The sequence below is a fragment of the Eschrichtius robustus genome, chromosome 7, assembly GCF_028021215.1.
Source record: "Eschrichtius robustus isolate mEscRob2 chromosome 7, mEscRob2.pri, whole genome shotgun sequence".
NCBI classification, from domain to species: domain Eukaryota; kingdom Metazoa; phylum Chordata; class Mammalia; order Artiodactyla; family Eschrichtiidae; genus Eschrichtius; species Eschrichtius robustus.
In genome coordinates, this window is record NC_090830.1 from 74,881,412 (window position 1) to 74,896,553 (window position 15,142).

General features: G+C 50.7%; 1 protein-coding gene across 1 annotated transcript; it reads right to left on the reverse strand.

The window, feature by feature from the left end:
- Nucleotides 1-1,285: 1,285 nt before the first annotated feature.
- Nucleotides 1,286-1,933, reverse strand: NEUROG3 (neurogenin 3). The gene has a single exon (XM_068548888.1). It carries the CDS (start codon nt 1,931-1,933, stop codon nt 1,286-1,288), a length of 648 nt encoding a protein of 215 aa, XP_068404989.1.
- Nucleotides 1,934-15,142: the final 13,209 nt, after the last annotated feature.

The following is a 15,142-nucleotide window of genomic DNA, read 5'->3' on the forward strand; positions in this document are numbered from 1 at the left end:
TATTACTCCCTCCCTTCCCCAAATGCAACAGTCACTCTAAATCCAGGCTAGTGGCGTAGGGGAAAGGGCCAGCACCCCCAGTGAGTAACCCTAGTTGGAGGCTTGTCTTTCTCCTAAACTGCTGTTTGGAATAAGGCAAGTCGCTGCCCCATAAATAAAACAAGGGGGCTGAGCCAGTGATTTTTAAGAGCCTTTCAGCTCTTCCTTTCCAAGTGTGTATAGCTGACTTGCCCTGAGAATGCAGTCTGCCTGGCCTCCAGCCTAGCGCCACAGTTTCTCAGACCAGGCCCCAGATCCCCAGAAAAACTCTCATCCCTCTCCTTGGACAGGCCCCTCCTCCCCCAACCCCAGCCGCAGAGGCTGGGCCCTCCCCTCTGCACCATCAAGTTACCTTGCTCAGGCTTCTCGAGAGTCCTTTTTTATTGGTTCAAAATCTCATTCACCAGTCCCTAAATCATCTTATGTACAAAATAAAAACTTTTCCCACTGTGAAATCTCATCAATAAATACAAACGTGTAAAATAGGGGAGGGGCCATATAATTTACCAGACAAAAATTCATTTCAAAATATATCAGATAATTTACAAACTGATTTTTTTTTTTTTTAAAGACAAGGGTGCTTCAGTTTGCAGGGTGGTGGTGGAGGCGCTCCCCCAGCCGAGCTGGCGCTTTCCCTGTTCATAGCCTCGTCTCCCGCCCCTGGGAGGGCAATGGCTCCGGGAAATTGCACTAGGAGAAGGCAGAGGATCAATCGCCTTCGTGGATTAAGGCAGAGTAGAGAGGCCCAAACCCCGGGGCTTGATAGGGACTAGAGGAGGTCAGCGGCATCTTTGAAGAAGACACGCTGGGCAACCGGAGCAAGTGCTGAGAAACCAAATATTGGATTAAGCCGCATTGGGGGAGGAGTGGTAAGAGACAGACTGGCAGACAGACTTCAGTGGGGGTAGGGTGGCGGAGACAGTGGGTGTCACCTGCTGTGTAGTGCTATCATTCTCGTCTTTTCTGCACGAGATTTTGGGGTGGCCACAGGGAGAGGGCCTAAAACGCGCGGAGCCTGCAGTGCCCACTCGCGCGGGCAGCGGCAGAGGGTTGCAGTTGGCGCGGCGCAGAAGACCAAGGGATTGAACCCGGCCTGCCACCCTCTTGGGCGCCTGGGCCCGCCAGGGGTCAGCGAGCCTGAGGCAGCAGGAGCAAGTACGCCTGAGGGCCTTCACCGGGCGTCTCCGACGGTTTCCGCCCCTTCCCTTTCTACCATCACCCACTGCCCAGCAGCGGACAGGCCCCTTCATAGAAAGTCTGAAAAAGCCAGGGCGCCAGGGTGCAGGCAGGCAGGGGAAGCAGGCGCCTGCAGCCCGGGGCGCTCCTCCAGCGAGGCGGCGGGACTCAGGCTGCCCGCCTGGGAGACCGGAGAATAGAGGGAACCCCAGTCTCCCGGGGAGCCGCCGTCCGGGCTGGCCAGCTCCTCGCAGGGAGGCGCAAGCGACTCCAGCCCGTAGAGGCTGTGGTCCGCTATGCGCAGCGTCTGCGTCAGCGCCCAGATGTAATTGTGAGCGAAGCGCAGCGTCTCGATCTTGGTGAGCTTCGCATCGTCCGGGAAGGTGGGCAAGACGCCGCGCAGCGCGTCCAGAGCGGAGTTGAGGTTGTGCATCCGATTGCGCTCGCGGTCGTTGGCCTTCTTGCGCCGGCTCCGTCGCTGCTTGCTCAGAGCCAATTCACTCTTGGGGCGGCTGCGCCCTCCGCGTCGCGCACGGAGCTTCCTCGAGGACCCTCGGCAACCGCCCCCTTCCGTCTCGGCGCAGTTCCCCTGCAAGCGAGTGGGGCTGGGCGGAGCGGATGCGACGCAGGTCACTTCGTCGTCCGAGGCGCCCGGGAAGGGCTGCTCCGTCTCGTGGGTCACTTGGACAGCTGGCGCACACGAGGGATGAGGCGTCATCCTGCGGCGGGGTAAGAGGTAAGGGTAAGAGTGGGTCAGTCACCCGGGCGCAGTTCCCAATCCTGGGGCCAGGTGGGAAAAATCGAGAGAAAGCCACCCCCGCCCCTGCCGGACCAGAGGACCCGCTTTCCCCTCTGCTCATCGCTCTGTGGCTCCAGGCGTTACCTTGCTGTAGGGCGCAAAGGAGTGGAGAGCCGTAGGCAGTGAGAGCAGCGGTGAGCTGCGCTGGCTTTTTCGTCTGCAAGTTCAGCTGAGAAGCAGGCGCCGCCGCTGGAAAGTTTCTTCGGCCCCAGAGAAGAAAAGTGTAAAGGGGGGCCCGGGCCTCTGTTGCTCTCTTTTGGCGCGGCTGCGAGACCCTGCAGATTTTCTGAGCCGCCAGTCGTGTGCCCCTTGGCACGCTTTATCTGCTGCGCCCGGGCTAGGAGCGTGCCTGCCCCGCTGCTGCCCGCGCCGCCGTCCAATCAGCGCCCGGGCCAGGGGGCCGCGCCACGCGAGCCCGCTCCGCCCTTCGCGGGGCACAGCTGGATTCCGGACAAAGGGGTGGATGGGGTCGGGGGAGGGGAATGCCGCTCTGTTTGCTTTCTCCCCGCGGGCTCTGTCCCAGCAACTCTCGGTTCCTCAAAGAGCCTCGCCCAGCGAGAAGGGCCTTGTCTAGCTCGCGTCTGGCGGCCCCAAACCGCTTTGCTCCTATTCTGGCTTTCCTTGGCATCTGTCCAGACCCTTTCTTGGTACCCTGAAGGGGGCTTTGAGAAGTCAGTAGGGTAGGTCAATCCCCGTGTGTTACACAAGGGGAAACTGAGGCTCAGAAAGGAGGCAGCTTGCCCCCAAACCACTCTGAAAGGACAAGGAGCCAGGTGTCCTATCAGCTTGGAGGGGCATCCACTAATTCCTAGTGCCATTCTGCTCTCCTCCTCTATGGGTCAGGTTAGGAAATACAGAGGGTGATGTTTCACTGACCCTTTCTATTTTGGGAGGAGGCACAGGGTGACCACAGAGAGAGATCCTGCCTATGTCCCTGCCACTTAGAGACCTTTGCCTGGGGACGAGGAGCCCCCCACCATGCCCTGAGATGATGCCCCACGCTCAGATGTAGGTGCTTAGAACCTCTCCCCTCATCCCACTACCCATCAGAAACCTAAGATATTTTTATCGTGCCTCAGAGTTGGAGGGTGGCTATGGTGGGACCTCCAGGGGCATTCCACCACTACCAATTGTGGACAGTACCCTAGCAATCTGCTGGGGCCTGTGGAGGAAGAGCTCAGATGAGAAGGGGTCAGGAGAGGGCCAGGAGTTCACAGCGAGCCCCTGTGTATTTTAAATGCCCCTGGAGTGCTGGTGCTTCAAGAAGCAGATCAACTCTTTCTCCCCTTAGTCCTCCTGTCCAATCACGGGCCGGCAGGGGCTGCCTGCGCTACCTGGTGCAGCCCCCTAGGCAGGGGTCAGGCAGTGAGCACAGGGCAGGGTCTCCTCAAGACCCCCAATTAGCAGTGTCTGGAAATAAAAGTGAGTCTGAACACACCATCCCTCCCTTCTTCCCCCGCCTGTCCCTTTGTCTCCGCTTTGGACACCCTGTGGCCTTCTGCTTCTGGTCAGTCAGGGTGAGTGTGCCCCCAGGGAGAAAGCTGAGTCTGGGAAGACCGGGGTCTGGATTAAGTCTCTGCAGACCCCGAAGGCTTCACTTTCTAGCAGAACCAGATAACCTGAGCCTCTGGAAGCTGGCAGAGGGGGGCAGGACCCGGCAGGGAAACTGAGGGGATAGGGTGAGGGAATGAGGTAAGTAAGTCTGCATATCTGCCCTAGTGACAGCCTCTTGACACTTGCCCAGTCTGCTTGGAGGGCGAAATTACCTTGAGGCAGAGAGAGGGTGGATATGCTTGGGAGCCAGGGAGCCAGGGCTCTAGGTCTGTGTGGAGGTGGGGGAGCTGTCCTCAGGATCTCAGCTGGTGTGCTGTTGGCAGAGGCTCCTTCCCTTGTTGCTTGGGAACTGAAGCTAGGAGCCAGGCTCCAGACCAACAAAGGGTCCCTGCTGAGACTCTTGAGTTCCACATTTTGCTGCTGCTCCTCCCTTAGGTCACAACTTGCTCCAAACTTGTCTTCTAGTCATAAGAATGAGAACCTTAGGCCCATTTTACAGATGGAAAGTCAAGGCCCAGAAAGGATAAGTGACTCACGCAAGGTCACACAGCAAGTTCTAGCAGAATCACATAGAACTCAGGTCCTAAGACTCCTAGTCTTAGATTCTCCCTTGCAGCTGTTGCCTCTCTTTGATTGGGGGAAATTTTTTTTTTCAAGGCAAAACCAGACATCCCCAAATGTAGAAGATAGAAGTCCTGGGTCTGTGAGGAATGACAGGGTCAGAGTAGAAAAAGGATAGTGGCCCCATCTCCCAGTGCCAAGGGGAGCCAGTATCCACTCAGGCTCCATCTCTCTACTTTCTCACCCTATACACCTGCCTTGCTTGATTTCTATCCTGCAAATTAGGATCTGAGAGAGGAAACCCAAAGCATGCTTCCATAGGGCTAGGGGACCCAGCCTGGCTCCGAGGAGGGAGCCCTGGCCATAAGGGATCAAAGCACCCCTATGGGTCCCTGGAGGCCTGAAGAGCAGCCCACAACCAGGGCTCTCATCCTGCAGTGGCCCTCAGATGAGAACTGAAGGCGGGACTCGCCTTGGCTCAGTCTTGACTCAGGTGGCCCATGTGTACTGATGAGAGCCGCAGGGCAAGCTTTCTGCACCAGGGAAGATTCTGGGGATATTTGGGAATCTTCTTGACTGGGAGAGAATTCTGGCACCTTCTGAGAATTCTTATCCAGCTTCCGCAGCGCCACTCCGGCTCAGGGCTCTCCAGGGCTTGCGGGCCGCCACCACTCCTGCTTTGCGCAAAACACAGGGCGAGGAGCGCGCAGCAGCCGGGGGCAGTGATCTCCTTGAGGCACTCAAGAACTCTCCGCAGCCCTTCCTCTGGTCCGGAGGGCGGGGCCGGAGGTCGAGGAGTCCTGGGGGATTAGAGATCAAGGATCCACGTCTTCCCTTTCAGCTGTAGAGGATGCGCAGGCCCCTCTCCAAAGTTAATTCCTGTACTTTTGGCGGCGGAGGCGCAGGCTATGACAACTCAGTGCGCGCTGGCGGTATTTGTGAAAGGACTCTTCCAGCCGGGAGCAGAGCCTGTTCCTGAAGCCCCCCGGCCGGCCACAGCCTCTAAGGCCTTTGGGAACCCCGCGCCCCTCGACTCTCTGAGACCTAGGCTTGCCTGGAGGCTGAGGGGGCCCAGGAGAGAGGCGACAGCCTGATGCCTGGAGACCGCGGGCAGATTGGAAAAGAAGGAAGGCAGCGGTCCGCCCTGCCGCCTTCCCATCGGCGGGGGTAATCTTAGCAGTGCCTGGGGGCTCTTTGAGAAACGAGGGGAAGGGAGGGGGGGCCACAAGAGGCTGAATAGCTAATGACTTGCCAGAGGAGGGGGCTTCTTTCTCTCGCCTTCGCCTCCGCGCTGAGAGCGGGGAAGACAAAAATCTGGCGAGCGAGCTGCCCAGGCCGAGACTAGCCACTTCAAACAGCCCTTCAAACAAAAGGAGACGACGAAAAGAAAGCCCCACCTGTCTCCAGTGTTTGCTAAAATAATAATAAATAGATTTCGTTTAATAAATAATTACAAGAGATTGTAAAGTGGAGTGCTTTGGAAAACATCTACTGCGGGAGTCCCGCAGCCAGCCGTCACCTGCTCCTAAGGCGGGCAACTTTATTGTTAAGCCACCCCCCAACTAGTTTGCCTCTGATAAACCCTCTCTCGTTTTCACAGTGACTGTTTACTCATAGTTAGCACAATATTACCTTTGCCGTGATAAACCCAGATGGGGGAGACCTGGCCCCTGGCCCCTGGGCACACCTGTCCCAGAAGCTGACACATGGATTTGGCACGGAGCAGGCCTTCCCGCCCCCCCCCCCGGCCTTCCCGCGTGTACATTGGCCCAATTGCCACCCATTTATAACAGGTTGGCTGCAAGGCCTATCTCGGTCCTATTTGTCTTCTTTTATTGAAAGCATATGGTCTCCAGGGGCTCACCAGCCCCATATTTCATCTGCCGGGAGCTGGGGCGCTTCCGCAGGCTGGTGCTGCCCTGCGCTCTGCTCCCCACCCAACGGCTGCTGCGCCAGCTGAGAGGATGGCGGAGGTGGGGTGGGGAGAGATAAGGAGGGCTCCTCATTCGCTTTGGGAGAGAAGCTATTCCCCCAGAGACTCCCCCTCCCCGGCTCAGGGACCTCGTGCGCTCCTGAATGGGTAGCCGGTTCTTTTTCTTGGGTAGGTGAGAGGGCGCCATATGCCACCCCCCAGGGCGCACGAGGGAGCTCCGGCCCGGGGAGTCCTCGAACAAAGGGAAGAGAGGGCCCCGGACCTCAGGAGCATCCGAGGTCTTTATTTGCAGATGCCCCTCCCTGCCTAGGGCCGCCTCCCCCCGGGCGTCCGTAGCTCGCACGCAGCGCCTGGAAACAAAGTGTCTACATTATCTCCGCCGCCGACGGAGACAGTGAATGCGTGAAAAGGTGCATTGCGCACCAAGGCACCTGTTGAAGCGGCGCCTCTTCTCAGCGCCTCTCTCTGCTCTGCCTTCAGTTAGGAGGGAGTGGGGGGCGGGAGGAGGGAGAGATACTGTGATTTGTGGCGACATATGTTGAGCAGATCGGTGTGTACTCTTCACAGGGACACACGCACCCTCGCTCCCATACACACCCCGAGAGAAGGAGCAGCTGCTCTCCTCACCTTCTCCCGACATAATACCTGGGCCAGGCGCTTTGGCATAGCCTTTTGAGACTCCAGCTCTCCCCACCCTCTCTGCCTTCCGCCCCCACCCGCTGTCCCAGTCTTGGCAGCTTCGCTGTAGGACTTTATTGTCAAATTTAACAGATGCACGTTTGTTCCCAGCGCCCGGGCCTCAAACACACACATACACACACGCAGACATCCACAGAAAACGCGACAAATGACACAGATGCGGAGCGCGAAATGTCCATATGCCGGGCTCCGCGCCGCGCGGACTGGGGAAACAAACAGGGCTGTGTGATTTTTCCCTCCCCCGAAAGGAAGAAACGGAAACCGCCGGGGGGCCGTGAGGCCCCTCCAGGCACCTCCAATTTCGCCCTTGCCCCTTGGCGCGGTGGCGCACTGCGCGGCGCGGGCGCGGCGCGGCGCTGGGGGCCAGGAGAGCGCAAGGCGTGGACGCAGAGCGCAGAAGGAAATGCTGCAGGAAAGGGGCCCCTGGGAGAAGCGATGAGGGCTGGAAGCTCTGCAGGTGTGGGTTCGGCACTGCCTCACCTCTGGCCCTCGCTTGACCTCTGGGCTTCTAAACTCCTGAGTGGTGAAGACGCCTTGGTCCTTACGGGATTCCCTGGGTGGGTATCCACCTGAGGCGCACCAGGGCTGGAGGAGTCCGTTGGGCACACTTCACCAGCTCACTTATCTCCTTGGCGGGTGCGCTAACAGAGCATGATGAGGAGAGCAGTGGAGGGGGGAGAGGGGACCTGGCTCTGCCAATATCCCTGTGCCACCTGAGCAAATTATTTTACACGGGCCTCGGTGTCCCCTCTATTAAAGGAAAAAGCTGTGAAGGAAATACTTTGTAATTTTCTTTTCAAGTTCTGCAAAATTTGGAAGTCTTGGATAGCAACGGGCCTTAGGCTGTGAGTGGAGGAAACCCAGAGACAGTGCAGCTCTTCTCCCGCTCCCCAACATCCACACTGGTTCCCAGATGTGAGTTTCTGGTTGGCTGAGTCTTTCACCAGCGTTTGAGTGGCTGAGGGCAGTGTTGGTCGTAGGGAAAGACAGGCACTGAGGGGTTTAGGAAGCTATCTTCTGTCCCTCTGTCTTTCAACTCTCAGGGCACAGGCAACCTTTGGGCCACTGTGACATTCTGTGACAGTCAGGCATGCCTGATGATACCAGGCTTTCAGACCTTCATTTCTTCCGGTGCCAGGATGGAGCTGGGAAGCTGGGTGGTGGATGTATGGCTCTTCAGCCCCTTAGTCTCTCCAGGCCTGTTTTTGGAGAAGAACATGCCCCTCCCACCCTCATTGTGAGCTTGGATGAACGCTGCCCATTCTGAAAGATAGAGACAGCTTCCCTCAGCCTTTCACAAATTGTCTTTCTTTTCTGTGTGTGTGGTTTTTTTTTTTTTTTTTGACTGTAGGGGTTCTGACCTTTCTGAGGTCCACTGGCCCAGGGCAGGGGGCAGTCTCCTTTGGGAGAAATCTCTTTTGTAGAAGTCAGGGCTTGTGCTGGCAGGGGAGTCCTCTACCTGGTGGTCCCTCTGTTCCCCTGTCCTGATGTCCCCTACCCAACCACCCCCAGCCCTGTGGGGATTCTGTATAGGCAACAGCAGTCAGAACCAAAGGGTGTCAGAACTGCTGTGAGTTGGGGGTGAGGGCATCTCACTTTTTGAGGTCACCATACATGAGATACTCACCCCACCTCCAGTTATCAGATTGGGAAGGCAACCTAATAAAGGGACAGGGGTAGAAGGTGGGCAGGGTCAAGAGTTAATTCTAGAGTAACTCAGTGGGGAAGCCACAGAATGTAATGCAGTGCAGCTTTCTACGAAGCACTTAATAGCATTCTATCCGTATAGAACCTTGAAGGAGGCAGATCACCCTCTCACACAACCTGTGCGGGCTCCAGGAAGGGATTTTTCTTGTTCCCATTTTACCCCTGACCAGTCTGAAGCTCAAGGTCACAGAGCCGAGTCTGGAGCTCCTCTTCCTTGTGTCCCCTCCAGCCAGCTGGCAGGGAATCTTCATTTAGTCACCCCCCTGGCCCCCTACCCACTGCCCACACTCCAGGATCTTCATCCTGCCACCCCCTGGAGCCCTTTGGAGGTGGGCAGGTCTCAGCCAGGGCTTTGGGGGCACAGGAGTTGAGGGGTTTGGGAACAATAAATAAGGCAGACTTTTCCCTTCTCTCTTGTCTTCGTCTTCCTGTGGCTTCCAAGAGCCTCCCCTATCTCCCTGGCAATGCTACGGAGGCAGGGCCAGGCTTGCAGGCCCTTCAGAGTGCGCAGCTTCTTAATTTGTGTGCTCAAGTCACCTCACTTAACCTCACTGCAGCCCCAGCCCTGCTGTGAGGGCAATAATCTTCCTGTCCCCCCTTGCTTAGACTGTAAAATAGGTGGGCCCAGTTTTTTTTGATTATGTGGCACTATCAGAAAACTATTTTAGGCACACCCTTCAAAATATGTTAGCTACTTATAATTCTTCACATATTATGTACAATATAAAGCATACGCAAAATATGATCTATTGTAAATGATAGATGTCTTTCCGTACCAGACAGGGCAAGTAGTGGAAAAGAGAATGTGATTTGAGCCAGACACCCTGGGTTCCATTTTGGATTTCTGTGCCTAGCAGCTGTGTAACTTTGGCTAATTGACTCAACCCCTCTGAGTCACCTCCATTTTCTCACCTATAAAATGGGCGTAATAATAGAGTACCTACCTCATGGGGCTTAAATGATCGGATTTGTTTAAAGTGATCAACATCAGCAGGTAGTGAGTGCTCAGTCTTTATAAATACAATGTAATATGTACTTTATAAAACATACCTTCAAAGAAATTTGCACCCAGGAAATAAAAATAAATATAACTAGAAGTTCTAATACGTGACTCTCCTCATGCCCCCCCGTCCAGGCAACCCACTTTGAAGCCTGCTGTGTTAAGCAGCCACCGTAGCAGTATCATCAGCAGTTATGACACAGGCTTATATTTGATGGGCACTTTATCACCCATTATTATTTCTCAGCACACCAGTGAGGCCACATGGTCAGAGATCTTAATCCCATTTTACATATGAAGAAACTGAAGCTTTGCAGAGCTGATGTGACTCACCCAAGGGCACCCAATTTGTACTGTGGAGTGGGAATAAGAATCTAAGTCTTCTGACCCCACGTCTGTGCCTCATCCACCCTGGCTCTATGTTACACTGTGGATCCCACTTATGAGCTGGTTGTAAACCCAACCCAGTTAGGCTCTTGCAGAACAACTACCAAGGAAGGGCGTGTGGGCTAATCAATGAGCTGGTGGTGTGTGCATATGGCTCATTCACTCTTGTCCAGCAGAAACCGTAGTGGGCTTGGAGGCCCCTGGCATGTGACCTTATTTGGTGGGTGGGGTACACTTTGCAGATATTAAGTGTAGAAGGGAGCACTTTTATGCAGAGCTTCAAGTCTGCACAGGAAACAGCAAATCAAATTCCTGTCAATGCAATTGCCCAGATACCAAGATGGCCTGGGTTAATTGGGCACACCTTACCTCTGTCCCATAGATGTTTATGAAGGGTCATCAGGAGACAGTGGTGGCCAGCTGTTCCCTACAGTCACAGAGATTAGACTCAGGGGAAGTGGTATGAGTTGAAAAGGCAGGGATTTAGGCTATTTATGACCATGTCTTCCCTAATAGGTAAACATGGTGAGAGTCCTCTTCAGGTGAGGTGGAATCCTCTCTGTAAAGACCTCCCATTCCTGGCATAGAATGGTTATATAGTCTGCTTAGAGGCAGGGGGATGGACTGGATGACCCCAGGAGACTGTATCCATCCCCATGACTTTACCACCGGGACTATTCAGTTTTATAGAACACACTTGGGGAGTCAAGTCATCTGCCACAGAAGTCCTTCAAGATCATGGGTGGAACTTATTACTATAGTTCTTAACCTGAGTGAATTAGAAGTAATACCAGTCCCCTTCTGAAGCATTACAGAACAATAGCACAAACCCATGATATACTAGGTGTTGTGAGAAATATCAAGAACCAGAGGGTCGGGGCTGAGAAATACCTTCACTAGTAGGTGGTCCCCAACACTAAGTTGACACATGGTTGGGAACAGAAAGGAAATTTGTCTTGTCCAGTGTCACACTACAAGTGTGGCCAAGTCAGACAGAACTCAGATCTCTTTCCACTATTATTCCATGATCAAGTCCCAGAGCCCTTGCTCTGTGTTGTTCTCATTTGGTACCCATCCTTCTCTGCCTGATGTGTGGAGGTCCCTTGTCCTGTGTCTCCCTTAGTAGAGGATGAGCTCCCTGAGGACAGGGGCTGTGTCATGTTGAGAATTTAGCAAGGATGTTGTAAATGGTGGGTCTCTAATAGACACCAGCTTGATGGGCCCAGGCAGGTGAAGTTTATGTGAGATCTGAGCATCTGGGCAGCCAGCCGGAGGTTGGCAGGATATGGAAGGAGTGGAAAGGACTGATCAGACCCAGTCTGCTGTTGTAAACTCTGATGCAGGTGATGGAGCCGAGGCTGTGGGGATGATGGAAGCAGAGAAAGGGAGGCACATTCTTCCCTTTAAGGGCACAACCTGGAAGTGGTATACATTACTTCTGCTTATGTTTGGATCAACTAGTACTTAATCCCATGTTTCATTTAGCTGCAAGGGAGGCTGGGAAATGTAGTCTGAAGTCTAGGTCACCATATGCCTAGTTATAAATTGGAAATCTATTAGCAACGGTCTTTATCACACTTAGTTATTAGAAAAGATGAACTTTTCCTCCTTGGACTGCAGTAGACATCCTTAACGTAGTGTCCATCCCCCAGCCTAGGGGCTCCCAAGGATTGTGAAACCCCAAAGTTAGTAGGCAATGTTCTGTGTATGCATGCATCTTTCTGAGAAGATTCGAGTTTCTTTAGGTCATCAGGGGGTCCTTGGCCCTCTGCCCCAAACATTAAGAATTTACTATGGTCTGAAGGTTGCTGAGAAATTTTGTGCAAGTCATACAATCTCTCCGATTTTTTTTTTTTGAGAATTCTTTTCTCTTCTATAGAGATGTGCTGAGGCTCTGAGTGAATAAAGAGCTTTGAATAAAGTCCTGGCAAAACAGAATGAAGGCCTCTCAGTCATTTAGCATATACGTACTGAAATCCGAAGTGGGCCAAGCACTATGGTCAGCACTAGGAATAAATCCAGTCCCTGCCTCAAGAGCTCAGAGTCTAGTGGTGAGACAACAGGCACCTAGACTAGGAATTACAGAACTCTTCTGTGCCTACCATCACAGATCAGGCCCTCTGGTAGCCCAGAAGTCTGAAAATTTAACAAGTACCCCAGGTGCTTTTGATATGAAGCCAGCGTTGGGGCCAGGCCACAGATGACTAGCTTATAAGCTTTTGAAAAGGTCACTGCAGGCAAAGATGCAGGAACCAAGGCTGGCAGGAGGAGTCCTGGGCTCTGGGTTCTAACTCCAGCTCTGTGGAACTGTACACAGCTCCTCTGTAGACTGCTCACTCATTCATGAAGAGCAGTTACAGAGAGTGATCAAGAGCAGACTGTGGACATTCACAGAAAGATAGACAAAATGAAGGACCAGATGTACCAGATGAAGGAACAAGATAAAACCCCAGAAAAACAACTAAATGAAATGGAGATAGGCAACCTTCCGGAAAAAGAATTCAGCATAATGATAGTGAAGATGATCCAGGACCTTGGAAAAAGAATGGAGGCAAAGATCGAGAAGATGCAAGAAATGTTTAACAAAGACCTAGAAGAATTAAAGAACAAACAAACAGAGATGAACAATACAATAACTGAAATGAAAACTACACTAGAAGGAATCAATAGCAGAATAACTGAGGCAGAAGAACGGAGAAGTGACCTGGAAGACAGAATGGTGGAATTCACTGCTGTGGAATAGAATAAAGAAAAAATAATGAAAAGAAATGAAGACAGCCTAAGAGACCGCTGGGACAACATTAAACACAACAACATTTGCATTATAGGGGTCCCTGAAAGAGAAGAGAGAGAGAAAGGACCCGAGAAAATATCTGAAGAGATTATAGTCGAAAATTTCCCCAACATGGGAAAGAAAATAGCCACCCAAGTCCAGGAAGCGCAGCGAGTCCCATACAGGATAAACCCAAGGAGAAACACGCCAAGACACATAGTAACCAAACTGGCAAAAATTAAAGACAAAGAAAAATTATTGAAAGCAACAGGGAAAAACGACAACATAGAAGGGAACTCCCATAAGGTTAACAGCTGATTTCTCAGCAGAAACTCTACAAGCCAGAAAGGAGTGGTATGATATACTTAAAGTGATGAAAGGGAAGAACCTACAACCAAGATTACTCTACCGGGCAAGGATCTCATTCAGATTCGATGGAGAAATCAAAAGCTTTACAGACAAGCAAAAGCTAAGAGGGTTCAGCATCACCAAACCAGCTCTACAACAAATGCTAGAGGAACTTCTCTAAGTGGGAAACACAAGAGAAGAAAAGGACCTACAAAAACAAACCCATAACAATTAAGAAAATGGTCATAGGAACATACACATCGATAATTACCTTAAACGTGAATGGATTAAAGGCTCCAACCAAAAGACACAGGCTCGCTGAATGGATACAAAAACAAGACCCACATATATGCTGTCTACAAGAGACCCACTTCAGGCCAAGGGACACATACAGACTTCTAGTGAGGGGATGGAAAAAGATATTCCATGCAAGTGGAAATCAAAAGAAAGCTGGAGTAGCAATACTCATATCAGATAAAATAGACTTTAAAATAAAGAATGTTACAAGAGACAAGGAAGGACACTACATAATGATCAAGGGATCAATCCAAGAAGAAGATATAACAATTATAAATATATATGCACCCAACATAGCAGCACCTCAATACATAAGGCAACTGCTAACAGCTATAAAAGAGGAAATCAACAGTAACACAATAATAGTGGGGGACTTTAACACCTCACTTACACCAATGGACAGATCATCCAAACAGAAAATTAATAAGGAAACAGAAGCTTTAAATGACACAATAGACCAGATAGATTTAATTGATATTTATAGGACATTCCATCCAAAACAGCAGATTACACTTTCTTCTCAAGTGCACACAGAACATTCTCCAAGATAGATCATGTCTTGGGTCACAAATCAAGCCTTGGTAAATTTAAGAAAATTGAAATCATATCAAGCATCTTTTCTGACCACAACGCTATGAGATTAGAAATCAATGACAGGGAAAAAAACATAAAAAACACAAACACATGGAGGCTAAACAATACGTTACTAAATAACCAAGAGATCACTGAAGAAATCAAAGAGGAAATCAAAAAATACCTAGAGACAAATTATAACGAAAACACGATGATCCAAAACGTATGGGATGCAGCAAAAGCAGTTCTAAGAGGGAAGTTAATAGCAATACAAGCCTACCTCAAGAAACAAGAAAAATCTCAAATAAACAATCTAACATTACACCTAAAGGAACTAGAGAAAGAAGAACAAACACAACCCTAAGTTAGTAGAAGGAAAGAAATCATAAAGATCAGAGCAGAAATAAATGAAATAGACACAAAGAAAACAATAGCTAAGATCAATAAAACTGAAAGCTGGTTCTTTGAGAAGATAAACAAAATTGATAAACCTTTAGCCAGACTCATCAAGAAAAAGAGGGAGAGGACTCAAATCAATAAAATCAGAAATGAAAAAGGAGAAGTTACAATGGACACTGCAGAAATACAAAGCATCATAAGAGACCACTACAAGCAACTCTATGCCAATAAACTGGACAACCTGGAAGAAATGGATAAATTCTTAGAAAGGTATAACCTTCCAAGACTGAACCAGGAAGAAATAGAAAATATGAACAGACCAATCACAAGGAATGAAATTGAAACTGTGATTAAAAATTTTCCAACAAACTAAAGTCCAGGACCAGATGGCTTCACAGGTGATTTCTATCAAACATTTAGAGAAGAGCTAACACCCATCCTTCTCAAACTCTTCCAAAACATTGCAGAGGAAGGAACACTCCCAAACTCATTCTACGAGGCCACCATCACCCTGATACCAAGACCAGACAAAGATACTACAAAAAAAGAAAATTACAGACCAATATCACTGATAAATATAGATGCAAAAATCCTCAACAAAATACTAGCAAACAGAATCCAACAACACATTAAAAGGATCATACACCACGATCAAGTGGGATTTATCCCAGGGATGCAAGGATTCTTCAATATACACAAATCAATCAATGTGATACACCATATTAACAAATTGAAGAATAAAAACCATATGATCATCTCAATAGATGCAGAAGAAACTTTTGACAAAATTCAACACCCATTTATGATTAAAAAACTCTCCAGAAAGTGGGCATAGAGGGAACCTACCTCAACATAATAAAGGCCATATATGACAAACCCACAGCAAACATCATTCTC

Excerpts from the sequence above, each read along its gene's own strand:
- NEUROG3 (XM_068548888.1), bottom strand. The coding sequence starts at position 1,933 with ATGACGCCTCATCCCTCGTGTGCGCCAGCTGTCCAAGTGACCCACGAG.